Below are 27,541 nucleotides of genomic sequence, written 5' to 3'. Positions count from 1 at the left end.
TAATGCCACGTTTCCTCTGCTCTTGCTCCCAGGAGCTGGAGAAGCTGGGGCTCGGTGACAGCGTGGACCTGCATGTGTATGAGATTCCAGTGGAGTACAAGACAGTCCAGAGGCTCATCCCCGCCCTGTGGGAGAAGCACAGTCCACAGGTAAATGGGGCAAAGATGAGTGGGGTGAAGGTAGGTGCTTCCCCATCAGGACCTGCAGGTGGGTGCCCCACACATGGATGGTTTGTGTGACTTTGTTCCTGCTCTGATCACATGGCTGATGCCACAGTCTTATTTCCTAAAGCGCCACACTTTCCTGGATTACCCTTAGAGGTGAGGGAGGAAAGCAAACATCTGGAACTTCACAGAGCCTGGTTCTGTCCCACTTGAGTTCTGTATCAGTCATGACCTGTTTGGTTATAAGTGACAGTCAAATCACACCTCAACCCAGCTTGAGCACAAATGTTGGTATGCTTCAGGTATAGCTTGATTCAGGTGCTCACCCAATGTCATCAGCCTCCTCTCTTGACCACGTAGCTTTGCTTTGCTTTCCACCTTGCTTTTGCTTTGGCAAAGATAGGTGGTTGCTGGCTGATATCCTCCCAACTCAGCCGCTCAGCAGAAAGAGAACACCTCTCCTCCAAATAATTCCCCAAAGTCTATGGCTGATTCTCATTGGCCGGCTTGGGTCACAGGCCAGTCCCTGAGCCAATCACTATGGTTGGGGAAGAAGGAATGCTCTGATTTGTGAAGCCTGAGTCCCACATGCCCACTCTGGTGGCCAGAGGGTGGTGTCACCTCTCTCCAAACCTCCTAGAATGAGAAGAAGTGGAGGGTGGTCCACAAAGGGAGAACAGCTGTGGGAGGGAGCTGTGGTTTTAACCTGATGTGATGGAATGGAGGCCAGGCAGGCAGGAACCACACCCTCCCAACCAGAGGTAGTTTTGGCCCAGCCAAGACCTTGGGCAGGAGCCATCTGGGAACTTACCTGGGCTGGTATCTCTGACAGGTGCAATTCCAGTCCCCTTTGCAGGGGCCTCACGCAGCTTCCTACCCTAGCCTGCTGTTTCAGATTCTCCAGGGCTGGCTGGAGGCATCTTCCTTTCTAAGAAGCCCTCTCATTGCACCTCAAGTAGAATTTGTCCCGTAAGGGGTGGGTGGGGGGGATAAACTGGGAGGTTGGGATTAACATACACACACTACTATATATAAAATAGATAACTAGTAAGGACCTACTGTATAGCATAGGGAACTCTACTCAATACTCTGTAACGACCTATATGGGAAAGTAATCTAAAAATGAGTGGATATATGTATAACTGATTCACTTTGTTGTACACCTGAAACACAACATTGTAAATCAACTATACTCCAATAAAAAAATTTTTTTTTGAATGTGGCTACTTTCTTATTTTTATTAATGTAATTAATGAAGTTCTGTGTTCTAAGGTACACATTACACTTTGTATCCATGGACCCTTCTTGATACATAAAAGTATCATCAGGTATGTAAAAAACAAAAAGGTCAGGCAATAAAGCAAAAATAGGACAGTAAAAACAATATGATACTCACTTTTGTTTCCTTTAAAACAGAAGTGTTCTTAACAATTGCTTGCTGTTGGCTCACAGAACTAGAGAATGTATATTAGAACATCAGTACTCAGAACAATGATCTTCCTTGGCTGTTATTTTGATAAGGAGCAATAAGCCATATAATTTACAAGAAGAAAGCTAATGAATCCTTCAGAAAACACAACCTGGCAGTTTATCTTCAATGCAAAATAATAAGGTGGCAGGAGTGTATGGAGAAACAAGTCTTCGAGAACATCATGTAAGGGAATCCAGCTGTGCTTGTATGGTCACAAGCTTGTTATAGAAATCAAACAATTCCTTGTGACTGAATTCCACAAGAACTTTCTTCAGGCTCTTCGACCCTTCATTGCTCACTCCTAGCTGTAACACAGCTTGAGGAGATTTTAGTTTTGCTTGGGCAGAGTGAGCCATCTGAAGGTTAAGCTGCCATCCATCCGACCGTCTCCAGCTTGTGGGGTGCGAGAATCCTCTGCCTGAATTTTTCAACTGTTTCTTGACCCACAGACGACCAAGCATTGACAAATGCTTCTGCTTTGTCTTGTCTAAGATGAATGTTCTCTAACTGCTGCTGCAAAGCAGTTGGCTTCATGTTGTGATATACTGCCTGTTCTAAAATGAATGATATTGTTGCAAGAACTAGGTGAAGATCTTGTCTCTCTAGAGAAAATGCAGCTTGAAGTCTTTCTTCCTCTTCTTCACTGAAACTATTCTCAGCCTACAGGTGAAGTTTTTGAAGAATTCGGGTGAGCAATCGTGGAAATCTTCCTATATCTATTTCATTTATCAGCGACACTGCTTTTTTCATGCTGGGGCTCTCCTGCAGGATCAGTGCCGTGGATGCCGCCATCCTCGAAGCTCCCTCAAAAATTTTATTTAAAAATTAGAATTTGTCCCTTTTTACAGAGGGGGACCTGGAGGCTCAGTGAGATGTGACTGAAGGTTCTGTGAAAGAGCTTTTTCCTCTACTGTCTATATAGTCCTGCCTTATTCTAGTTAAAAAGAAAACCTAAGGCATGAACATGTCTTAAAAATGTCTCACTATATAGAAAGGAATAAAGAAGAAGGATTTGGGGTCCAGGTTGCTACTGATGAGCTGTGAGGTCTCAGGGAAGCTCCTTGGGCTCCCCGTGCCTCAGTTTCCTCCTGTGACAGGTGGAAATAATAATAGTCAGGAATCAACCAAGCACAGATCAAAAATATTTGAAAAAAAATTCCAGAGAATTCCCTGGTGGTCCAGTGGTTAGAACCCCATGCTTCCACTGCTGGGGGCCCGGGTTTAATCCCTGGTTGGGGAACAACATCCAGCAAGCCATGCAGTGCAGAAAAAATAAATAAATAAGGAAATCCAGAAAGTTCCAAAAAGCAAAACTTGCATTTGCCTTGAGCTGGCAGCTATTTATTTATATAACATTTGCATTCTATTAGGTATCATAAGTAATCTAGAGATGATTTGAGGTATACAGAAAGATGTGCAGTAGGTTATATGCAAATACTACGCCATTTTAGATAAGAGACTTGAGCGTCCCCAGATGTTGGTATCCGAGGGAGGAGGGGGGGAACCTGGAACCAATCTCCTGTGGATACCGAAGCGAGGGGTGACTGAAGTACTAAAATCCTACCACCCAATTCCAGTGCGTGGGTGGGGTTATCCCCACACCAAGCAAATCTCGGAGAGCGGCTGTGGGTCCTAAAATTCAACTCAATTCTGACACTACCTACCCAGAGATAGAATCGCGTTCCACACGGTAAGGGCTCCATCCCACAGGACTGCCCTCCACTTCAGATGCCAATCTTTTTTTTTTTTTTTTGAAGTATAGTTGATTTACATGTTGTGTTAATTTCTGCTGTACAGCAAAGTGATTCAGTTATACATATATATATTCTTTTTAATATTCTTTTCCATTATGGTTATCACAGGATATTGAATATAGTTCCCTGTGCTCTACAGTAGGACCTTATTGTTTATCCATTCTATATAAAATAGTTTGCAGATGCCAATCTTAAGTCTGGGTTGTTACCTGTGCTTCTGTCCAACTGGCTATAAATCAGGGGTTCCCACAACCCCTTCCTTGGGTTCCCTTAATTTGCTAGAGCAGCTCACAGAACTCAGGAACCCCATTTAATCACTGGATTACCGGTTTATTATAAAAGCATATAACCCAGGAACAGCCAGCCAGATGAAAGAGATGCATAGGACAATGTATGTGGGAACGTGTGCAGAGCTGCTTCGCCCTCCCGAGTGCCCTACTCTCCCCAGCTGAACTCCATCTCCAGGCCCTCTCCCTTCCTCTGAGGTAGGGGGATGGGGCTGAAAGTTCCAACCCTCTAATCATGTGGTTGGTTCCCCTGGCAACCAGCCCCCATTCTAAGGTGCTTTCCAAAAGTTACCTCCTTAACAAAACAGGGGAATTCCTTGGAAGTCCAGTGGTTAGGACTCCATGCTTCCGTTGCAGGGGGCACGGGTTTGATTCCTGGTCAGGGAACTAAGATCCCACATGCCATGCAGCAGGAAAAAAAAAAAAAATTAACAAAACAGGACACCTTTATTGCTCTCATCACTTAGGGAACTCTAAGGGTTTTAGGAGCTCTGTGCCAGGAATAGTGAACTAAGGACAAATATATATTTCTTTTTTTCATTTTTAATATTTAATTATTTATTTTGGCTGCACCGGGTCTTAGTTGCGGCATGCGGGCTTTTAGCTATTGCATGCGAACTTTTAGTTGCAGCATGCATGTGGGATCTAGTTCCCCGACCAGGAATCGAACCCCAGGCCCCTGCATTGGGAGCATGGGGTCTCACCCCCTGGACCACCAGGGAAGTTCCAACAAATATATATCTCTTAGTATAGATCTCGCTATCACAAGGACTAACATCATGAGTTTGTGGTGGGGATGAGAGAGATGAGGCCAGTAGGGCAATAAACAGTTCTCAGCCCACCCCAGGGTTTCTCAGCCACACTGGGGCCACAGCCTTCTCGGTGATGGGCTGTGCTGTGCACTGTAGGGTGCTGAGCGGCCTCCCTGACCACCATCAATGAGATGCCAGGAGCGCTGTGTCTCCAGTTTGATACCCCATAATGTCTCCAGATGTTGCCAAACACCCTCTGGGGGCAGGCTCACCCCTGGTTGAGAACTCCTGGTCTATAATAAGCTCTTTTTAAAAAAAAAAATTTATTTATTTAGGCTGCACCAGGTCTTAGTTTGGCACATGGGATCTTCGTTGCGGCATGTGGACTCTTAGTTGTGGCATGCGGACTTCTTAGTTGTGGCACACAGACTTCTTAGTTGCGGCATGCATGCAGGATATAGTTCCCCAACCAGGGATAGAACCCCGAGCCCCTTGCATAGGGAGCGTAGAGTCTTACCCACTGGACCACCAGGAAAGTCCCTATAGTAAGCTCTTAATAGTGGTTAACTGGTACCGTGGCTATTGCCATCACTCACAACTTCTTCGCACACGTGCATCTTCATATACATTTGTGCTCACCCGCAAGTACTTTTTTTTTTAATAAATTTATTTATTTATTTATTTTTGGCTGTGTTGGGTCTTCGTTTCTGTGCGAGGGCTTTCTCTAGTTGCGGCGAGCGGGGGCCACTCTTCATCGCAGTGCGCGGGCCTCTCACTATCGCGGCCTCTCTTGTTGCGGAGCACAGGCTCCAGACGCGCAGGCTCAGTAGTTGTGGCTCACGGGCCCAGCTGCTCCGCGGCATGTGGGATCTTCCCAGACTAGGGCTCGAACCTGTGTTCCCTGCATTGGCAGGCAGATTCTCAACCACTGCGCCACCAGGGAAGCCCCCGCAAGTACTTTTTAAGCATCGTACTGCGTGGATTAGCATCCTGTGGCTGACGTAACAATTGACTGCCAACTAGGTGTCTTAAAACTACAGAAATTTATAAGCACACAGTTCTGGAGGCCAGAAGTCCAAAATCAAGGCATAAGCAAGGCTGTGGCTCCCTCCAAAGGCTCTAGGGGAGGATCCTTCCTCGTCTCTTCCAGCTTCTGGTGGCCCCAGGCATTCCTTGGCTTGTGGCCTCATCACTGTATCCTCTGCCACTGTCTCCACATGACCTTCTCCTTTCCTCTCTCTCTGTCCCTGCTCTGTGTGTCTCTTTTAAGGGCATTTGGCAATGGATTTTGAGCCCATCCAGATAATCCAGGAGGACCTCATCTCAAGATCCTTTACTTAATTACATCTGCAAAGACCCTTTCCCAAATAAGGTCCCAGTCACAGTTTCCAGGTATTAGGACAGGGACATACCTTTCCTTTTCTTTTTTTTTTTTTTTTTTTTGGTGGTGGTGGTGGAGTCACCATTCAACCCTCTGTACTAGCTGCTATTTTGTTTTTGCATTCACAGGAATTACAGTGTTACCTGGTGCTCCACTGGTTTATGGAACACCAGATAACACAGTGTGGGTGCTAGGCCTCCAGTAGCATAGCCCCCGCTCCTGGCTAGTTATGTTCTTGAGAACCATGGCCCGCTAGACGTTACCATGCCAGCTACACAGGACAGTTTAAACTATCCAGAAGCCACAATTGAAAAGCATACAAAGAAGGAATTCCCTGGTCCAGTGGTTAGGACTCGGCACTTTCACTGCCGTAGCTCGGGTTCAATCCCTGGTCTGGGAACTAAGATCCCACAAGCCGCGTGGCCAGAAAAAAAAAAAGCATACAAAGAGATAGTGAAATTAATTTTAATAATATCTTAAATGTCACCCCTTATTTCTAAAATATTATGTCAATGTGTAATCAACATTTAAAAAGTTATTAATGAGACATTTTACTTTCCTTTTTTTTAAATTTTTTTACTTTTTAGCCGCACCACGCGGCATGTGAGATCTCCGTGCTCTGCAGTCGAGTCTTAACACGCGGAGTCTTAACCGCTGGACCACCAGGGAAGTCCCTACATTCTTTTTTCATGCCCAGTCTCCGAAACCGGTGTGTGTGCTGCACTGGCATCTCAATTTGTATCAGCCATGTGTTGGCAATCTGTATATCTTCTTTGGAGAAATGTCTATTTAGGTTTTCCACCCATTTTTGGATTGGGTTGTTTGTTTTTTTTGATATTGAGCTGCTTGTATATTTTGGAGATTAATCCTTTGTCAGTTGCTTTATTTGCAAATATTCTCTCCTATTCTGAGGGTTATCTTTTCATCTTGTTTATGGTTTCCTTTGCTGTGCAAAAGCTTTTAATTTTCATTAGGTCCCATTTGTTTATTTTTGTTTTTATTTCCATTTCTCTAGGAGGTGGGTCAAAAAGGATCTTGCTGTGATTTATGTCATAGAGTGTTCTGCCTATGTTTTCCTCTAAGAGTTTTATAGTATCTGGCCTTACATTTAGGTCTTTAATCCATTTTGTGTTTATTTTTGGACATGGAAGCAACCTAAGTGTCCATTGACAGATGAATGGATAAAGAAGATGTGGCACATATATACAATGGAATATTACTCAGCCATAAAAAGAAATGAAATTGAGTTATCTGTAGTGAGGTGGATGAACCTAGAGTCTGTCATACAGAGTGAAGTAAGTCAGAAAGAGAAAAATACCGTATGCTAACACATATATATGGAATCTAAAAAACAAAAAATGGTTCTGATGAACCTAGGGGCAGGACAGGAATAAAGACGCAGACATAGAGAATGGACTTGAGGACATGGGAAGGGGGAAGGGTAAGCTGGGACGAAGTGAGAGAGTAGCATTGACATACATATACTAGTGGGAAACAGCTGCATAGCACAGGGAGATCCGCTCGATGCTTTGTGATGACCTAGAGGGGTGCCATAGGGAGGGTGGGAGGGAGGCGCAAGAAGGAGGGGTTATGGGGATATATGTATACATATAGCTGATTCACTTTGTTATACAGCAGAAACTAATACAACATTGTAAAGCAATTATACTCCAATAAAGATGTTAAAAAAAAAAAGTCACTGTGAGATATATCACCGTAGGGAAATAACCAATAATCAAATAAAGAAAATGCATAGAAAAAAAGTTTGTATCAGCCACATTTCAAATGCTCAATAGCCACATGTGTCCTGTGACCGCCATATGGCACAGTGTGCTCATCAGTCTGTATTTTAAATGTTCACATATTTTCTTACAGCGTCCTTTCTGTATATAAACATACACACAAATAATTAATATTTGAAGTTAAACTGTATTCAGTTTGGTATCCTGCCTCTTATAAATATGTTATCATGAGCATTTAATCACGCAGGTCATTAAAAATTCTCCCTTAACATTATTTTTACAGCTGGGTAATATTTAGTAATTAATACAACCATTCTCCTATTATTGGGCATGCTAGTCGTTTCTATGTTTTTGGGTTTTTTTCCTCACTTTTATAAATAACACTGAAGTGACCATTGGCAAATTATTATCTCTTTGATTGTTTTTAGGTTAGGTTCCTGGAAATTATACCTTGCCTTTTGTATTTGGCAATATGTCTTGAAGATTATTTCACACAGAATTGCCTTGGGCATGTTAACAGCTACAAAGTAGCTCATACTTTATTTATCCAACCCCCCCACCTCACCATGAATGGCTAATTAAGTTGTTTCCAATATTTGATTGTAATGACAAAGCTGCAATGAGCATCTTTGCATATTTCACATTCTTGCATGTTTCACTTGGCACACCTTTCTGTAAGAGTGACTGTAGGGTCTATTCCAGCAGCAAGATGTCAGAAAGCACGTAACCCCCAGCAGAGCTCTGTGAGGATGCTGCCCTCTCCTTGGCCTGGGGGGACTCCCAGTCCCATGACCAGACCCTATTAAGCCTTGCCCATCTGTCTGCAGCTGGTGGTGCATGTGGGGGTGTCAGGCATGGCGACCACAGTCACGCTGGAGAAGTGCGGGCACAACAAGGGCTACAAGGGGCTGGACAACTGCCGATTCTGCCCCGGCTCCCAGTGCTGTGTGGAGGATGGGCCTGAAAGCATTGACTCCATCATTGACATGGACGCTGTATGTAAGAGGGTTACTACACTGGGCCTGGATGTGTCAGTGACCATCTCACAAGATGCCGGCAGGTAAGGCACCATGGGGCCCTATGGTGTAGGTGTGAGTAGGGGTTTCCCTCCTACATCAGCCCAGGCTGGGTGTTGAACAAGCCAAGTGTGTTTGACTTTAGCTTCTTTGGGCCAAGCGCTCACTTTTTCTTTTTCACTTTTGAAAACATAATTGTTTTACCACCTGATTAAAGCATGGAATAATTTTTTTTAAGCATGGGATATTTTAACAGTATTATACATAATATTTTTACATAGAATTTCACAGTATATAAACCTCACCGTGCATGAGGCACAGAGTTAAGTATATATGCGTATGTGTGTGTATATATATATAAAACAGGTTCCACGGATTCTGCTTCTGGAACTCGTTGTGTGTGGACTGTGGATCCTGGCATCTCCCACCTGCACGTTGCTCCAGCCATCTCCCTGCTGTTCCTCCTGCCACCTCTACCCCAACCCTGACAGTCCTTCTCTCCTAAGCAGTCAGTGTCTATATTAGTTTCCTGTGGCTCCTACAGATAACAAATTACCATGTTGGTGGCTTAGGACAACAAACATTTATTCTCTCCCAGTTCTGGAGACTAAAAGTCCAAAATCAAGGTGTCAGCAGGGTTGGTTCCTTCTGGAGGTTCTGAGGGAGAATCTGTTCCATGCCTCTCTGGCTTATGGGGGCTGCTGGCAACGCTGAGTGTTCCGTGGCTTGAGATGCTTTACCCCAATCTCTGCCTTCATCTCCACGTGGCCTTCTTCCCTGTGTGTGTCTTCACATGGACTTCTTTTATTTTTTTTTTTAAGATTTTTTTTGATATGGACCATTTTTAAAGCCTTTATTGAATTTGTTACAATATTGCTTCTGTTTTTTTTTTTTAAATATAGATGTATTTATTTTTGGCTGCATTGGGTCTTCGTTGCTGTGCACGGGCTTTCTCTAGTTGCAGCGAGTGGGGGCTACTCTTCGTTGCGGTGTGCAGGCTTCTCATTGTAGTGGCTTCTCTTGCTGCGGAGCTCGGGCTCTAGGGGCATGGGCTTCAGTAGTTGTGGCGTGTGGGCTCAGTAGCTGTGGCTCACAGGCTATAGAACGCAGGCTTAGTAGTTGTGGTGCATGGGCTTAGTTGCTCTGCGGCATGTGGGATCTTCCTGGGCCAGGGATCAAACCCATTTTTCCCTGCATTGGCAGGCGGATTCTTAACCACTGCGCCACCAGGGAAGTCCCTGCTTCTGTTTTATGTTTCGGTTTTTTGGCCGCAAGGCACATGGGATCTTATCTCCTCGACCTGGGATCGAACCCACACCCCTGGCATTGGAAGGCGAAGTCTTAACCACTGTACAGCCAGGGAAGTCCCCATGAGGCCTTCTTACAAGGACACCAATCATTGGATTTAGGACCTACCCTAAACCACTATGACCTCATCTTAACTAATTACATCTGCAAAAACCCTATCTCCAAATCAGGTCACATTTTGAGGTTCTAGATGAACATAGATTTGGGGCAGAAACTAACTATTCAGCCTATTAGAGGGTCTTCTATTAATTTAAGTCTGATGATGTCCCTAACTTGCTTAATTCTTCCTACAGCTTCCACTGCACCTCGAATAAAATCCCAACTCTCCAGCATCCACAGGTTCTGTGTGGTCTGGCCCCTGCCCACCTCTCCACCCTCCTCTGCCTTCACTCTCGCCTCACCACTGCCTTCCAGACCCACAAACCAGGCTCCTCCTGTTCCTCAAACACACCAAGCTCACTCTAGCACCAGGGCCTTTGCACATGCTAAGACCTCTGCCCAGAGCTCACCTCCCTCTGATAATACCTCTTTCAGGTCTTAACTCCAAAATGTTGCCCCCTTGGGAAGGACTTCCGAGCCTCCCAGACCTCTGTGTTCTATGCCCTCTCAACACCAAGTACCTTGATTTCTCAACAGTTTGTACACCTCTCCAGTCCAAAGGCAGCAGGTAGCAAATTCAGTTGACAGAATGAAGAAGTGGCTGAATTTACCATCAGTCTTTTTTTTTAAATTATTATTATTATTTTTAAAGATTTATTTATTATTTCTTTATTTAATTTAATTTTGGCTGCGTCAGGTCTTAATTGCGGCATGCGAGATCTTCCCTGTGGCACGTGGGATCTTTTGTTGCCGCGCGCGGGCTCTTCTCATTGTGATGCGTGGGCTTCTGTCTAGCTGTGGCGTGCGGGTTTTTTCTCTTCTCTAGTTGTGGCGCGCGGGCTCCAGGGCATGTGGGCTCTGTAGTTTGTGGCACTTGGGCTCTTTAGTTGAAGCTCCTGACCTCAGTAGTTGTGGCGTGCAGGCCCAGTTGCCCCGCGGCATGTGGGATCCCAGTTCCCTTGACCAGGGATTGAACCTGCGTCCCCCTCATTGTAAGGCAGACTCGTTACCACTGGACCACCAGGGAAGTTCCTTAATTACTTTTTTATTAAAGTATAGTTGATGTACAATACTATACGTTACCGATGTACAATACAGTGATTCACAGTTTTTAAAAGTTACACTCCTGGGCTTCCCTGGTGGCGCAGTGGTTAAGAATCCGCCTGCCAATGCAGGGGACACGGGTTCGAGCCCTGGTCTGGGAAGATCCCACATGCCATGGAGCAACTAAGCCCGTGCACCACAACTACTGAGCCTGCGCTCTAGAGCCTGCGAGCCACAACTACTGAGCCTGTGTGCCACAACTACTGAAGCCCGCATGCCTAGAGCCCATGCTCTGCAACAAGAGAAGCCACCACAATGAGAAGCCCGCTCAAGGAAGAGTAGCCTCCGCTTGCCGCAGCTAGAGAAAGCCTGCACACAGCAACGAAGACCCAACGCAGCCAAAATAAAAGAAATAAATTTATTTTTAAAAAGTTGTACTCCATTTATAGTTATTATAAAATATTGGCTATATTCCCTGTGTTGTACAATATATCCTTGTAGCTTATTTTATACCTAATAGTTTGTACCTCTTAATCCCCCTCTCCTATATTGCCCCTTCCCCCTCCCACCAGTCTATTTTTTTTTTTTAATTTATTTATTTTTGGCTGCACTGGGTCTTCCTTTCTGCACGTGGGCTTTCTCCAGTTGCAGCGATCGGGGGCTACTCTTCGCTGCGGTGCGCAGGCTTCTCATTGCGGTGTCTTCTCTTGTTGCAGAGCACGGGCTCCAGACGCATGGGCTTCAGTAGTTGTGGCACGTGGGCTCAGTCTTTTTTTTTAATTAATTAATTAATTAATTAATTAATTATTTTTGGCTGTGTTGGGTCTTTGTTTCTGTGCGAGGGCTCTCTCCAGTTGTGGCATGCAGGTGCCACTCTTCATTGCGGTGCGCGGGCCTCTCACTATCGTGGCCTCTCTTGTTGCGGAGCACAGGCTCCAGACGCACAGGCTCAGTAGTTGTGGCTCACGGGCCTAGTTGCTCCGCGGCATGTGGGATCTTCCCAGACCAGGGCTCGAACCCGTGTCCCCTGCATTAGCAGGCAGATTCTCAACCACTGCGCCACCAGGGAAACCCTCAGTCTTTTTTTTAAACTGATTTTTATTGTTGTTTTTGGCTGCGCCACACAGCTTGCAGGATCTCAGTTCCCTGACCAGGGATTGAACCCGGGCCCTGTCGGTGAAAGCCCGGAACCCTAACCATTAGGCCACTAGGGAACTCCCCTGAAATTAATTTTAAGTTACTCAGATAATTCTAGAATATATTCTCATACGTTCCTGTTGTGAAAGATTCTCTTGCCCTCTCTCCTCCCCCCGCCCCAGGAATCCCTCGGTTAAATCAGAGATTTAAATTGTGACCCTTCCTACTCACCCACACATATGTTTCCATACATATGAGGACATTTGGCATACTACTTTCGAATTTTGTCCTGTTTCACTTTGCTTTCACGTGGATGGGGTTACGTGGTGTGCATTTTCATGAGAGTTCCCTTCCTTGGTTTCACTTGTGGGCATGTGACATGGGTCTTAGTGAGTTCTGTCTTCCTGTGGCTCCACTGCCTGCCTTGTAAACGGCTGCATAGTATTCCACTGTGCAGATGAACCAGAGTTTATTAAGCCACTCCTCTCTCAGTGGACATTTAGGTGGTGTCTTAGTCTGTTCGAGCTGCTATAACCAAAAAGAACCCCAGACTGGGCAGCTTATAAACAACAGAAAGTTACTGCTCACAGTTGTGGAGGCAAGGAAGTTCAAGATCCAGGCACCAGCATGGCGGTGTTCTGATAAAGGCCTTCCTATAGGTTGCAGACTGCCGACTTCTGGCCATGTCCTCACAGGGTGGGAGGGGATTGGGGGGGACATTCAGATCCTAGCAGGTTGCTTCCTGTTTTTCTGCTTTTACACATCATGCTGCAACAGATACCTTGTTCATCTTTCTCGTGCTCTTGTGCAGATGGCTCCTGAGATAGAGTCTAAAAACTCAAAACATCAGGTCATAAAGTCTATGCATTTGTAATTTTTAAGAAAATTATTTAAAAAAAATTTTATTGAAGTATAGTTCATCCACAATGTTGTGTTAATTTCTGCTGTACAGCAAAGTGATTGAGATATATATATATTCTGTTTCATATTCTTTTCCGTTAAGGTTTATCACAAAGTATTGAATATTGCACATTTGTAATTTTTGTAGCCTGCCAGATTGCCCTCCCCTGGGGCAATCTGCATCCCAACCAGCAACATCTCACACTGCTTCCTTCCCCACATACACCCCAGCACTTGGAGTTATTTATTTATTTATTTATTTGCTGGCCTGGGGAGGGAGAAGCAGTATTCCATCTTGTGGATGACTGGTGAGGTTGGGGCGGGGGGGTGTCTTATGATGGATTTCGATGGAACATTCACTCTCTGACCCCATTTGGTCTCCCTCCCATCCCCCACGCCCTGTGGCTTAGGTACCTCTGCGACTTCGCCTACTATACCTCTCTGTACCAGAGTCACGGCCGCTCAGCCTTTGTTCACGTGCCCCCTCTGGGCAAGCCCTACAATGCAGACCAGCTGGGCCGGGCACTTCGGGCCATCATCGAGGAGATGCTGGATGTCCTAGAGCAGTCAGAAGGCAAACTCAACTGTTGCCACAAACACTGATTGCTGCTCAGGCCTCCCAAGACCTCATTCTGCCAGGGACCCTGAGAGAGACGTCCGCCCTCCGGGGCCTGACTGGAAAGGACGAGCCCATCAGCTGGGGATCTGTTTTGGATCAAATATGCCAACTTACACACCTCCTCTCCCTTTTTCTCTGCAAAAGCACTGGTTGATTTGAAAGCCGCAGTGAAGATTTTTTTCTCTATTTCTCTTTGCATCTGGGGATACAGCTGTGGCAGCCAGGAAGCCGGGAGGTCCTGATTTCTGCAGAGAACCCCTATCAGGTGTCTCTCTTCTGCGATCCTATGGCTGGGGCTACCTGCCATTCTAAGTCTGTGGTGGAGGGATTCCAGAGTTCCCTCCGTCCGTGACTGTTTTTTCCCAAATGTAAAAGCCTCATGGAGACTCTTTACCCTGATCCATGTCCCAGCAGCCTGGACAGCCCCGGCAAAGGCCGCCTTGGGATCTGGCATGGCTTTTTTTCTTTCTTTCTTATTCTCTTTTTAAAAACAATAGTGCTAGTTTGGGCACAGAGTAATTTATATTCCCTTTGGTTAAAACGCGGGCTTTAGCCAAACACAAAAGTGTCTTTTCTTTTTCCTGGGGTGCAGCCCCTTCTGCCTCCTGCCCTGAACACTGGACCTACATCTTTGTTTTGGGAGTGACATTGAGGTCCCCTTGCTCGCGGCGGGGTGGCACTGGGCCCATGGCCAGACCACGGGGAGTGGGGGGTGGCTGGTGCCCCAAGAGACTGAAAGGGTTGGCTGATCCTTTCAACGACCAAGCTGTGAGCTGTACCCACGGGGCCACTGGGGCCAGGCTGCCGCTGGGAAAGCAGACTCTCATTTCAACATGCACATGACTTTTTTTTTTTTTTTTAATATGTAAAAATGCATAGCAGCTGCAAACCTACCCCACATCTGACCTGGATTTTCAGTCTTGGTGCTTGTTTTCCTTAAGGGGAGAGGGCCAAAATGGAGTCTGGGGGCTGAGCTCCATGTGTGCTGGTGTATTTGAGCAGGAGAGCGGTGGGGCAGCCAGCAGTCTTCGTGTAGTTGGTTTTTGGATGCGCCTAGGGCTCGGTAAATTTTTATCTCACTCCCTGGTAAATTTTTATCTCACTCCCCGGTGACTTTGAACTTACCAGCAGGGGTGAGAGTGACATCTCCCAGGAGGCAACTAAATTCAGCTGGACCCTGACACCCATCAGACAGAGGGGGTGGCAGAAGCAACCGTGAGGAAAACACACATTTTGGAAGTATTCTTCTATTTTTTGGGAGAACACGCAGTTTTATCGCTTCACTAAGTGTGAAGCGTGCTGGAGTCTGATGCTGTGTTGGATCATGTTGGTGTTTCCCAGCATGCAGTTCTTTTGAAAACAGCTGAGATTTTTGTTTTGTTTTGTTTTCTTAAACATTCGCCCTCTTTCCCTCCTGTTCTGATGCCCAGGGCGGTTGCTGCCTCCATTGAGCTGCTGGGTCTCTTGGAGACCAGGTTGATAGGTTTCTGAGTGAAATGCATTTTCTGAGTCCTGGGCTTTCTCTGGAGGGGAAAAGTGGGCACAGGTGGGTGACGTGGGGTCAGCATATGGCAGTGGGTGTGTACCATGGCCCGCAGGGTAAAATGATCAGGACCTAGCTCCCCTCTCCATGCCAGCCCTCCCTCTGCCAGAAATGCCCCCTCCACATCCCTGGTCCGAGTTTGCAGTCTCCTGAGAAATATGGAGCATAAGATGTCATGGCATCTACTCATTCAGCTGGCTTCTGTGAGCAGAGGTTGTGGCTCTTTTGAATGCGGGGGTGCTCAAGGCCAGGGGGTCCCCCAGAGGTCTTATTAAGAATGGCATCTAGCTCTAACTAGCTGTGTTCTCTAAAGGTCTGATCTGTGGGGCTCTGAGGAGGAAATGGATCTAGGCAAGCTGGCGTAGGGAGGGAAGACTGGAAGTGAGCCAGGTTTGAGCTTAGCTGGGTGCCCACGGAACCCAGACACACCATCCCCAAACTCTGCATTTTCATCTTTCTTTTGTGCTCCCTTCTCTTCTCTGTTTAAAGCGCCATGTGGTTTAGCAACTTAGGGATATAATTTATTGTCTGATCATTGTTGAGTGTGTGTGTGTCATTTTTGTGTTCCTGCAATGGTTTTAGATTTCCTCATCAAGTCAAACCAGAACCCTGTCCTTGTTCATGATGCAGAGCACATAGCTCATTTTTATTTAATCAGATAGCCATTAAACATTTCACTCGCTCCCTGCCAGCTTTGAAATTTTCCTGTTTTAATTACTTTTATCTTTCTCTTTGGGGCAAACTCAGCCATTCAATCCATGGTATATCTGTCTGCATTTGTTGGGTCCCGGACAAAAATGTCCTTGTGTGAGAAGAGGGGGGCCAAGTCTCATTCCTTCTGCCTTGTCATTTCAGGGTCTGGGTTGTCGGGGGCACAGAATAGGGAAAGGCATGAGCCTGTGAAGAGGGTGCAGCTTGGCATGTACGGAGGTGAGCAATGCCAGAAGGACTGGGTGCAGTGAGTGTTAGTGGTGGAGGGATGGGCTGAGGGATGTGGTGGGAAGGCTGGTGGGGGAAAGGTGAGAGGTGGTGCTGGGGGTGGACTCATAGGAAAGTGGAGGGGGCCTCTCTCTGGTGAACCCTGTGGAGGGTACTGAGGTGGGGGATGGGGGCAGAGACAGTGATGTGGGCATCGGGTGATGGCATCTCCTTTAAGATGCCAGAGCCTCTGCACCTTATAACTTTACTCTTCTCTAAGCCCCTTTGGCTCCCCACTTCCCACCAAAAAGGTCGGTGGTCTGTATATGAGTACGTAGCTCGAAAAAGAAATAAGACAGAGTGGATAGAAAGAAAGGTGGGAAGAAGCAGCAATTCCAGTTGGTGGACTGGGCTTGGTGCCACCTGGCTCACCTGGTCCAATCAAGGAACAGCCAAGGTCTCCTGGCCACTGAGAGAGACAGGGCCGTGGGGCAGCAGGGGGTGGCGGGCAGAGGTCATGGCTTCCCAGTCGGTGCCAGGTCTTTGGGGAAAGGTCAGATTGTGATAGTTTCAGCAAGAAAAATAGTTTTCAGCTACCCTGCTCTTTGCTGGCATGGAAACTTCTAGAACAGAAAGGGCCTGCTCAAGGGGACGACTGGAAAAGTATACTCTTGATGCCTTTTTGTTATCTTAGAAGTTTCTGCCAGGAAGCCAGGCCAGTGGGTGTGCATGTACACCCACAGGCCTGTTCCCCCGAGGGGTGACCGGGAGGGAGAGGGGAGCTGCTCGTGGAAATCCACCCACCACACTGGCCTCTTTTTTGCTGCCACTGTCTAGACTGTTGACCTTTGACCTCTTCACCTCTTGGAGTGTCTGAACCCAGAAGTCCCCTTCGGGGATGGTGGGACAAAGCCCCATTCTTCTCTGAGGGCCCAGCCTCTGCCCTGAGACCACTGGAAGCCTTCTCAAGCCTGCAGCCAGCGTGAGGCGCTGATGGTGGTCATACAGGCAGAGGCAGCTGCCTTATTGTCAGGTCATCCCTCGTGGCCAAGAGTCTCATGGCCTCCACAGACTTGTGGGGAGCTAAAAAGGGCTTTGTTTTTATATCCCTAATTAAATTTCCCTTCTCATGGAACAAGTGCCTCGTAAAGGGACCAGGGCTGCCCCTGGGAGGAAAAACATCTCCATTTTTACAGTGAGGAAGTGTGTTAAAGGCCAGGGTCCCCCCCTCAGACCCAGAGCAGAATGGCTGTTGAGGGGAAAGGACATTTGCCAAAAATCCACATCTTGAAAGTTAGTTCTTGGATGGACACTGGGCATACCTGCTACGAGATCCTGTCCTCCAGTTTAGGGGCAGTTGTCACAGCTTGAGTTTCAGGGGCTCCTAGACCTCCAAGGGCTCCAGTCCAGCCCAAGCTGCTCCCCCCACTTAAAATCTGTTTCTCCTCCTCCCTCTCCTCACCCAAGGCTTCCCTTCAGCTGCCCAGAGACCCACAGAAGTGCCTGCCTCTGCAGTACACATGGGGAACAGAGAAAGGGGACAGGATGGGAAAGAGAGAAGCACCCCCAGGCCCTGGTTCCCCGCTGCCCAGACCGGCCTCACCCAAGCCGTTTGCAGGGGTGGGACCTGGGGCCAGTGGCTTTTGTGTCCTGCACACTTTGAGGAAATCCCAGAGAAAGCCGGTTTGGAATTGGGCTCTCTGCTCCCAAGGCCTGGCTGGATGCCACGGGAGACCCATCTGGATCGTGGGAAACAGAGTTGGCCTTCCTCCTGCCCAGGCATGTTTCCAGGGCTCCCTTAACATCTCAGGTTTCTATCTTGTCCTAAATCTCTCTCTAGGAAAAACCCTTCCTGCTGAAGGTGACCCTGTGTTCTGTCCCCAAAGGAGGGTCCAGCCCCTGCAGCTTCAGGGTGGCTTCTCCCTGAATCCACGGAGACTCCTATGAGTGCCTTGTCTGAAAGCCCTGTGTCTAGGACCCCAGGCCGGGCAAGGGTCTACCAGACTTTGCTGGGGGCTGGGCCCTGGGAGACCCCAAACTTGACACCCCAGAAAGCAAATAAAACAGTTGAAATATGCAATTTCTTGTGTGTCTTTGTGAGAAGCTGGCATCCGCCAGGGTCATCCTCAACCTGAGGTCATCAACTGGCAGAGGGGGCCTCAAATCACCAGTATTTCTGTCCTTGGTGCTTGGTGTGTGACCTGGTACTTGGTGTGTGGCCACTGCAATGAGTGTGCTGAATGGATAATGATGAGAGGATTTCTGTACTGAGTGTTCTACCTCCTACAACCCACTGCCTTGGTTCTGATGCACAGAGAGGTTGAGTAACTTGCCTATGGTCACACAGCAAGGGGGTGTGGGGGGTGGGATTTGAATCGTGATCATGTTGACCCCCCAGCGTGTGCAGAATTCCCCTGTGGGGAAGGTGTATTACCACCTTTTACAGCTGGGGAAACTGAGGCTCTGTCAGTTGAAGCCCCTTGTCCAAAGGAGACGAGGGGTGGGAATGTGAACCCAAGCCAGCTTCTCTGGACTGAGCAGCTTGAACACTGGAAACAGGATTCGGTCATCCCCCCGTGTCTGTCCTCAGCAGGAATGGGGATACTCCAGAGTCAGTGGCCTTCAAAGAAGAAGGGGCTTCAGCAGTAAGGAAATGGCTTGTCTTTGGGAACATGGGTTCCAGGGGAGGGGGTACCCCCTCCAACTCCCTGAGCCCCCAAGGTCTTTGCACCCCAAGATGAGGTGTCTATAGCACGGTGATTTTGCTTCTAAGGCTGGCTCTTTCCACGGCCCCGGGGTGTGAGCAGGGTCCCAGGTGTACCATATAGATGCTCCTGTGGTCACTGGAAGGGGCTGTGTCCTTTTTACATGGGGGATCCTTTTCCCAAATCCTGGAGATCGCCCCTCACCTCCCTGGTTCAACGGGAACCCCCGCCTCCCCTTGTCCATGCTGCCCAGAGAGAAACCCCCTGACCTCAACTGTACCCTACAAGTTGCAGGCCAAGAGGGGAGGCTGTGTGTGGAGGGGATGTGGGAGGGGTAGCAGGGCTGATGGCGCAGCGTCTCAAGGCCTGGCGAGTGGTCTGGGTGTTATTCCAAAGGCTATGAGAAGCTGAGAGGTTGGGGACGATCTGAGGCCCACTTCCCTGAGCCTCAGTTCCCCATATTCATGGGCCTTGTGTGAGAGTTCAGTGAGATTCTGCTTTTACAGCTCTGGCACATAGTACTTACTTAATAAGTACAACTACTATTATTTCCTCCTCCAGGAAGCCCTCCTGGCTGTCCAGGTACCTCCTCTGCCTCCCATAGCTGCCTGGTTCCCCCCCACCCCCATGCCAACATACTCTGGGTAGTAACTGACTAGTTCTATGGGAGTCCCGGAGGACAGGCAGGTCTGTCTGGGGTCCCTTGTGTCTGTTGCACCCAGAACAGCACTGGGCACGTAATAGGTGTGCAATAAGCTACAGGAGAGAGGAGAAGGGTCAGTGCTGGGTGTTACATTCTGAGGCCAACAGGGGGTGCAGGGAGGTGCAGGAGCCTCCGGGGAGGGGAAGGGGGATGACACGCCCCTGAAGGCCAGGCACCTCCTCCAGCTGAGACCCCCACCCTGCCTGTTCGCTGCCTCTAGAGCCCCATCTCCTCTTGGCTGTTCCAGGAACTTATAAATTACCTACTGTGCTCTGGGCTTTGGACTGGGGACACACCAGGAAACCAGCAGCTCCCAGGCTGGGAGTACAGTGCAGGGGTCCCAGCTGTGATGGGGGACAGATAGGCAGCTGAAGGGTGTAAGGCATATTCAGGGAGGCTCATTCAAGGGTAAGGCTTGGCCCCATTCAACAGAGTTTCCCTCAGCTCTGGCTTGGATGTTCTCGGTCTTAAAGGTGAGGGTCTCAGACAAGAGTCCATCCCGTTCCAGGGATCTGCCTGGGCCCCTCTTCACCTCTCACACCCTCGGTGGCTCCCCTTGGCCCACAGGAGAAAGCCAGACTCCTCTGCTGGACATCTGAACCCCTTTTCCCTTGTCTCTGCTGACCCCAGGTTGTCTTTTCTGCCTGGAAGTCCCCCCTCCTCCATTTACACCTAGAGAACTCCTATGCATCCCTCAAAACCCAAAGTTTTGGGGGAAGATGCTGAGGTCATCTTGGGACACTTTGATTGTGACAGGCCTGGGTGGGGGTAAGAAGGGCAAAGTACCACACCAGAAATCCCAAACTAGGCCTTCCCGCACACCCTCTTCAACCTTCCTACTGGCTACTTCCTGCCCTGGCATCTTGCCACTAGGCATTCAGCAGTTTCTACAAGGAGTGCCCAGACCTGCCCAGACATGTCCTGGTCCCCTGGAAGAGAGGAGGGGTGCGTTCAGGCTGCTCCCACCCCCAACACACACATACACATACACACACACACACACACACACACACTGATGGGGGTTGTGGTGAGAAACTGAAAAACAGAAATGCAGAGAGAACAAGGGAGAGAGAGAGAGGGACTGAGGGAGGCAAAGAGAGAAAATGTGGAAACTTCCTAGCTGTTTTTTCTTCTAAGTTGCCATGTTTAGGGTGAGGACACCTAGAGGTGGAGAGGGCCCCAGCCAGCCAAGGAGGATTTGGGATGCTGGGTGACTGGGACACCACGCTGTGTGAGTCATGCACAGGGCTGCCCTGTTCTGGGCCTCAGTTTCCCCCAGTGTCAGGGAACTGATTTCCCCAGCCACCTGCCAGGGCTGGGGGTCCACACTCAACCAGGGCCTAGCGCACAGCAGGCGCTCCATAAATGCACACTGTGGTCAGTGAAACCATTACCGGAGCAGGCATGCAAACCAGGGAGCTGGAGGGGGGTGTGCGGGGGCGGGAGGTGGGGGGTTAGGGGTTCTGGGCAGTGAGCATGTGGGGCCCCAAGCCTGATGCCTCAGCTGACCCACTTCCTGCCTGGCCTGGGCTGTGCTGGTGACCACCCGCAGCCAGGAATCCGCACAGCCGGTCCCAGGGCCTGAGCCGACCACTTCCGTCCCCCGCTCCCCCTGCAGCCCGGGCCCTGCTGACTCACACTCAGCTGTCCCCATTCTTCCGTCACTGAGATCTGATTTTGAGAGGAAGGGGCGCTGGCAGAGGCCCAAACCCCGAAGGCAGGAAAGTCACGGCCGGCTGGGAGCATCACGGAAGAGAGAGAATTATACCCCGGGCTTAACTGCCTGAACAATGAAAACCTGCTCTTGACAAGGAAAAAAATGAATACTTTTGGGACAGTCCTTTGGAATCAGTCACAATTTCAAACTTTCGGCCACCAAAAAAATCCATAAAGAATTTGAAAAGATAAGCCAGGGACAGAGAGGAGATACCTGCGATGCATTTAACTGACCAAGGAATAGCTTCCAGGACATATGAAGTGCCCCCACTCCACCAGACACACTAGACGGAAAGAAAAAACACCACACAGAAAAATGGGCAGATGGCATTGTTTTTGCCATAACAATGACCACGAACTGGGTCTTACATTTCCGGCTTACAACAGCAGAAATTTATTCTGTCACAGTTCTGGTGGCCAGAAGTCCCAAATCAAAGTGTCAGCAGGGCTGGAGGCTGTGAGGGAGAATTGGTCCCAGGCCGCTCTCCTGGCTTCTGGTGGCTTCTGGCACTGGTCGGCGTCCCTTGGCTTGTGGCTGCGTCACTCCAATCTTTGCTTCCATCTTCATGTGGCCTCTTACAAAGTAATCAGTCATTGGATTTAGGGCCCACCCTACTCCCGTATGACCTCATCTTAATGTAAATAATTTCATCTACAAAGACCCTCAAGGTCACAATCTGAGGTTCTGGTGGACATGAATTTGGGGACATACTATTCAATGCAGTACAGGCATGAAAAGGCAATTCTGGGAAGATGAACCCAGGACAACCAATAAATAGAAGCTCAATCTAGTCATCAGGGAAAAAAATTCACTGAGATCCCATTTCACTCTTAGGCAGGGGACAGAGTCACTGGTGACGGGCATGGGAATTGGCTTGACCACTCAGAAGAACCATTTGGCCATGCTAACATAGCTGAGGATGGCCGGACCCTCCCTCCTGGTCCTAGTGTGAACCCCAGAGAAACCTACATGTGCATGCCTTCCCAGCAGCATGGTTCATAATAAGAAGGAGCTGGAAACTAGGGAAATGTTAGGGTGTGTTCTTACGGTGGAGTACTACGCAGCAGTGAAAAAAGATGAGCCAGACTTGCAGGCAAAAATCTCCAATCTAGACCCTTGAGTGAAAATAATTGTAACAGTGTGATACCATTTTTATAAAGTTTTTTTAATTTGCATTTTTGTATTGTGGTAAAATATATGTAACATACATAGAATTTGCCATTTTAACCATTTTTAAGTGGACTGTTAGTGACATTAAGTACATCTGAAATGTTGAGGATACACATAGTACGTCACCACTATCTACTTCCAAAACTTTTCCATCACCCCCCAAACAGAAACTCTGTAACTGTTAAGCAATAATTCCTCATTTCTCCCCCCTCTTCCTCCAGCCCCTGGTAACCTAAAATCGACTTCCTGTCTCTATGAATTTGCATATTCTAGACATTTCATATCAGTGGAATCATATAATGTTTGTCCTTTTGTGACTGGCTTATTTCACTCAGCATAATGTTTCAAGGTTCATCCACGTTGTAACATGGATCAGAACATCGTTCTATTTTTATGGCTGAGTAATAGTCCATTGTGTGGATATACCAAATTTTGTTTATCCATTCAGTTATTGGTGGACATTTGCATTGTTTCCACCTTTTGGCTATTGTGAATAGTGCTGCTGTGTACATTGGTGTACAAGCTCAGTTTGAGTCCCTGCTTTCAATTCTTTTGAATACATATCCAGAAGTGAGTTGCTGGATCATATGGTCATTCTGTGTTTAGCTTTTTGAGGAAATGCCAGACTTCTCCACGGCAGCTGCATCATTTCACATTTCCCCCAGAGGTCCAAGAGGGTTCCAATTTCTCCACACCAACACTTGTTATTTTGCTAATAGCCATGCTAATGGGTATAAAATGGTATCTCGGGACTTCCTTGATGGCGCAATGGTGAAGAATCCCCCTGCCAACGCAGGGACAGGGGTTCGAGCCCTGGTCCAGGAAGATCCCACATGCTGCAGAGCAACTAAGCACGTGCGCCGCAACTACTGAAGCCCGGGCGCCTAGAGCCCGTGCTCCGCAACGAGGGCCACGGCAATGAGAAGCCCGCGCACCGCTACGAAGAGTAGCCCCCGTTCACCGCAACTAGAGAAAGCCCACGCGCAGCAACGAAGACCCAACGCAGCCAAAAATAAATTAATTAATTAAATTAAATTAAATTAAAAAAGAAATTGGAGTGATGCATCTACCAGCCGAGGAACACCAAGGATTGCCGGCAAACACCTGAGGTTAGAAGAGGCAAGGAAGGATTCTTCCCTATAGATCTCAGAAAGAGCATGGCCCTATCAATACCTTGATTTCAGGCTTGTATCCTCCAGAACTATGAGAAAATAAATTGCTACTGTTTTAAGCCAAAAAGAAAAAGAAGAAGAAGAAGAAGAAGAAGACGAGAAGGATACAGAGATATGGAAGGCAAGGCGTCCAGGAAGAGGTGCAAGGCTTCCATGCTCTCTTGCAGCACCTCCATGTGTTCACCATCCCGGAAGCTCTCTGAACCCGGTACTTTTGGGATTTTTATGGAGGCATCATCACGTAGGCATGATCAATCATTAACTCCATTTTCAGGCCATTCCCCCTCTCTGGAGAATGGTGGGGGAGGAAGTGTGGCTGAAAATTCCAAACTCCTAATCATGGCTTGGCCCTTCTGGTGACCAGCCCCAATCCAGGAGCCATCCACGAGCCCACCCAGAGTCCCGTCATTACAACGAAAGACACTCCTATCACCCAGGAAATTCCAGAGGATCTAGGAACTCTGTGTCAGGAACTAGGGTCAAAGACCAAATATTAGAACAAAAGATGCTCTTAGTGTTCTTATCACGTAGGAAGTTACAAGGTTTTCAGGAGCTCTGTGCCAGGAACCGGGGGCAGAGACCAATATATATATATATATATATATATATATATTTTGTTTTTTTTTTTTTCCTATTATCTCACAGTGTGTAATTTTCTTTTCTTGCAACATGTTTACCTGTCATTACTATCAGAGTAATTCTGGCCTCGTTAGAACTGTCACTTCCCCTTCTATTTTTTGGAAGAATTAGATAAAAATTGGTATTATTCCATAAATGATTCAGAATTCACCAGTGAAGCCATCTGGTCTTGGACTTCTCTGTTGGAAGGTTTATTACTATTATTATTATTGGTCACACAGCGTGGCATATGGGATCCTAGCTCCCTGACCAAGGATCAAACTCGCGTCCCCTGCATTGGAAGCGCAGAGTCTTAACCACTAGACCACCAGGGAAATCCCGAAGTTTTTTGGTTCTTTTTGTTTTTTAATTAATTAATTAATTTTTATTTTTGGCTGAGTTGGGTCTTCATGACTGCTTGCGGGCTTTTCTCTAGTTGCGGCGAGCGGGAGGGCTACTCTTCGCTGCAGCGCGCGGGCTTCTCATGGCGGTGGCTTCTCTTGCTGCAGAGCACGGGCTCTAGGCGCATGGGCTTCAGTAGCTGTGGCACACAGGCTCAGTAGTTGTGGCTCGCGGGCTTTAGAGCACAGGCTCAGTAGTTGTGGCGCACGGGCTTAGTTGCTTCACAGCCTGTGGGATCTTCCTGGACCAGGGCTCGAACCTGTGTCCACTGCATTGGCAGGCAGAGTCTTAAGCACTGCGCCACCAGGGAAGTCTCTCTATTATATCTTTATGCTCTAATTTATGTCTGCTCTAATCTTTATGATTTCCTAACTTCTACTACCTTTGATTTATAGTTTACTCCTCTTTTCCTACTTCTTCAAAGTATAAAGTTAGGTTCTTGATAACTTTTAGGATGTTTATAATTGACCAGGACCCTATGGGGCCTTCCTGGGACAGACCCCCCCACCATGACCCCACCATGTCTTCCGCCTGCCTCTCGTCTGTAGAAGAAAATTAGGCTCCTAGGCCTTCCTCAAGTTCCAAAGCATAAATTTAATCAGAGAAGTGAGAAAATGCAGAAAGGAGGGAAAACAGTCAAGCAAGGCAAAATAATACTAGTTTAGCCATTTAGCAAAGTCAAGAACATTTAGTTCCATCTCAAGGGCTATAGATAATATTCTGAGCCACGTCCTTTGAGCTGTTTTTCAGATACTTGAAACATCCACCAGGTGGAAGAGGGTAACCGTATGCTGCCCACAAGCACGTAGACCTCAGGCCAGTTGGAACCAGAAGGTTGAAGATGTTGACTCCCGATTACCTCACCACCAGCCAATCAGAAGAATGTCCATGAGCTGATCACACACCCACAACCCCCCTCCCTCACCTTGTCCTTAAAAACCTTTCCCTGAAAGCCACCAGGGAGTTCAGGTGTTTTGAACACTAGCTACCTGGACACCTTGCTTGGTACCTGCAACAAATACTGCACTTTCCTTCACTACAACCTGGTGTCAATAGATTGGCTTTACTGCACGTGGGCGAGCGGACCCAAGTTTGGTTCGTTAACGTGTTGTATTTTTGTTTTCATTCAGCCCCAAGTATTTTCCAATTTCTTTCGTGATTTCTTCTTTGATCCATCGTTTCTTTAAGAGTGTAAGGGGCTTCCCTGGTGGCGCAGTGGTTGAGAATCTGCCTGCCAATGCAGGGAACACGGGTTCGAGCCCTGGTCTGGGAAGATCCCACATGCCGCGGAGCAACTAGGCCCGTGAGCCACAACTACTGAGCCTGCACGTCTGGAGCCTGTGCTCCGCAACAAGAGAGGCCACGATAGTGAGAGGCCCGCGCACCGCGATGAAGAGCGGCCCCCGCTTGCCGCAACTAGAGAAAGCCCTCTCATAGAAATGAAGGCCCAACACAGCCAAATAAATAAATAAATAAATAAATAAATAAATAATTTTTTTTAAAAAATTAAAAAAAAAAAAAGAGTGTGTTAGCAGTGTGCTCAGCAGTCCTGTGCATCTGTCTCTTGCTTCAACAGTGTTTGGATGGAACAGACCCAGGGCCACCCTTTGCTCCAGCCTCTGACCACCCTCCAACATTTTTTCCAGTCGCAATCTTCAGAATCAGCCACTCAGTTATCCTCGGTCACCGGGACCAGCCAACACCGTTTTTCGAGATTAACTCCTTATTACCGATCAACCATGAGCTCCCAGATTCATCAGAATTATTCCACTGAGGTGGAGGCCGCCATCAACCACCTGGTCAACATGCATCTGTGGGTCTCCTACACCTACCTCTCTCTGGGCTTCTATTTTGATCCCGACGATGTGGCTCTGGAGGGCGTGGGCCACTTTTTCCTCGAATTGGCCGAAGAGAAGTGCGAGGGCTCCGAGTGTCTCTTGAAAATGCAAAACCAGCGCGGCGGCCGCGCCGTCTTCCAGGATGTGCAGAAGCCATCTCAGGATGAGTGGGGTAAAACCCAGGACGCTATGGAAGACGCCATTCTCACTGAGAAGAACCTGAACCAGGCCCTTTTGGATCTGCATTCCCTGGGTTCTGCCCATGCAGACCCCCACCTCTGTGACTTCCTGGAGAGCCACTTCCTAGATGAGGAGGTGAAACTCATCAAGAAGATGGGTGACCACCTGACCAACCTCCACAGGCTGGCTGGTCCCCAGGCTGGGCTGGGCGAGTATCTCTAGGAAATACTCACGCTCAAGCATGACTAGGAGCCTCCAGAGCCCAGAAGCCTTTGAGGAGGCCCTCTGGTGTCAGGGCTTCTGCTTGAAGCCCGTCTCTGCAGCCACTAGGCAGCTTTTTAACCACCCTGGAGCCCTCTCCCAAGCCTTGGACCAAATGGATACAATAAAACTTTTTGCAGCGGAAAAAAAAGAGTGTGTTGTTTAATATCCACATATTTGTGAACATTCCAGCTTTCCTTCTGTTATTGATTTCTAGCTTTATTCCATTGTAGCTGGAGATGATTTCAGCCTTTTAAAATTTATTGAGAGTACACCTGTAACTTATATAATATTGTACATCAACTATACTTCAATAAAAAATAAAATTAAATGATGCCAAAAAATGTATTGAGAGTTGCTTTTTTGCCTAATAGCTGATCTATACTGGAGCATGTTCCATGTGCATTTGATAGAGATGTGTATTGTGCTGTTGGAGTGTTCTATAGATGTCTGTTTGGTCTAGTTGGTTTAGAGAGTTGCTCAATCCTCCATATCTTTAATCTTCTGTCTAGATGTTCTATCCATTATTAAAAGTGGGGTATTGAAGTCTCCAACTGTTACTGTAGAACTATTTACTTCTCCCTTCAAGTCTTAGATACAGCTTTGAGTTACTGTTTAGGGTCCTTTCATTTTAACCGGC

The 27,541-nt window shown here is 47.7% G+C and overlaps 1 protein-coding gene and 1 pseudogene across 3 annotated transcripts in view; one reads left to right on the top strand and one right to left on the bottom strand.

Annotated features, from left to right (window-relative positions):
- Positions 1-27,106, top strand: part of PGPEP1 (pyroglutamyl-peptidase I) — a 45,281-nt gene extending 18,175 nt beyond the window's left edge. The window contains exons 3-5 of one of the 3 annotated variants that reach the window (XM_059918092.1): positions 33-149; positions 8,379-8,611; positions 26,199-27,106. In XM_059918092.1, the coding sequence (XP_059774075.1) occupies positions 33-149; positions 8,379-8,611; positions 26,199-26,862 (1,014 nt within the window). In that variant the 3' untranslated portion in view covers positions 26,863-27,106. Of the gene's footprint in view, positions 1-32; positions 150-8,378; positions 8,612-13,465; positions 15,904-26,198 lie in introns of those variants that run through there. The other 2 variants (XM_059918093.1, XM_059918094.1) reach the window with 2 other exon arrangements.
- Positions 1,807-2,434, bottom strand: LOC132364000 (COMM domain-containing protein 10-like; annotated as a pseudogene).
- Positions 27,107-27,541: the final 435 nt, after the last annotated feature.

This window comes from Balaenoptera ricei, chromosome 3 (assembly GCF_028023285.1).
Source record: "Balaenoptera ricei isolate mBalRic1 chromosome 3, mBalRic1.hap2, whole genome shotgun sequence".
Taxonomy (NCBI): domain Eukaryota; kingdom Metazoa; phylum Chordata; class Mammalia; order Artiodactyla; family Balaenopteridae; genus Balaenoptera; species Balaenoptera ricei.
The sequence above is the reverse complement of the archived record's forward strand: the minus strand, read 5'-3'. Positions and strand labels throughout refer to the sequence as shown.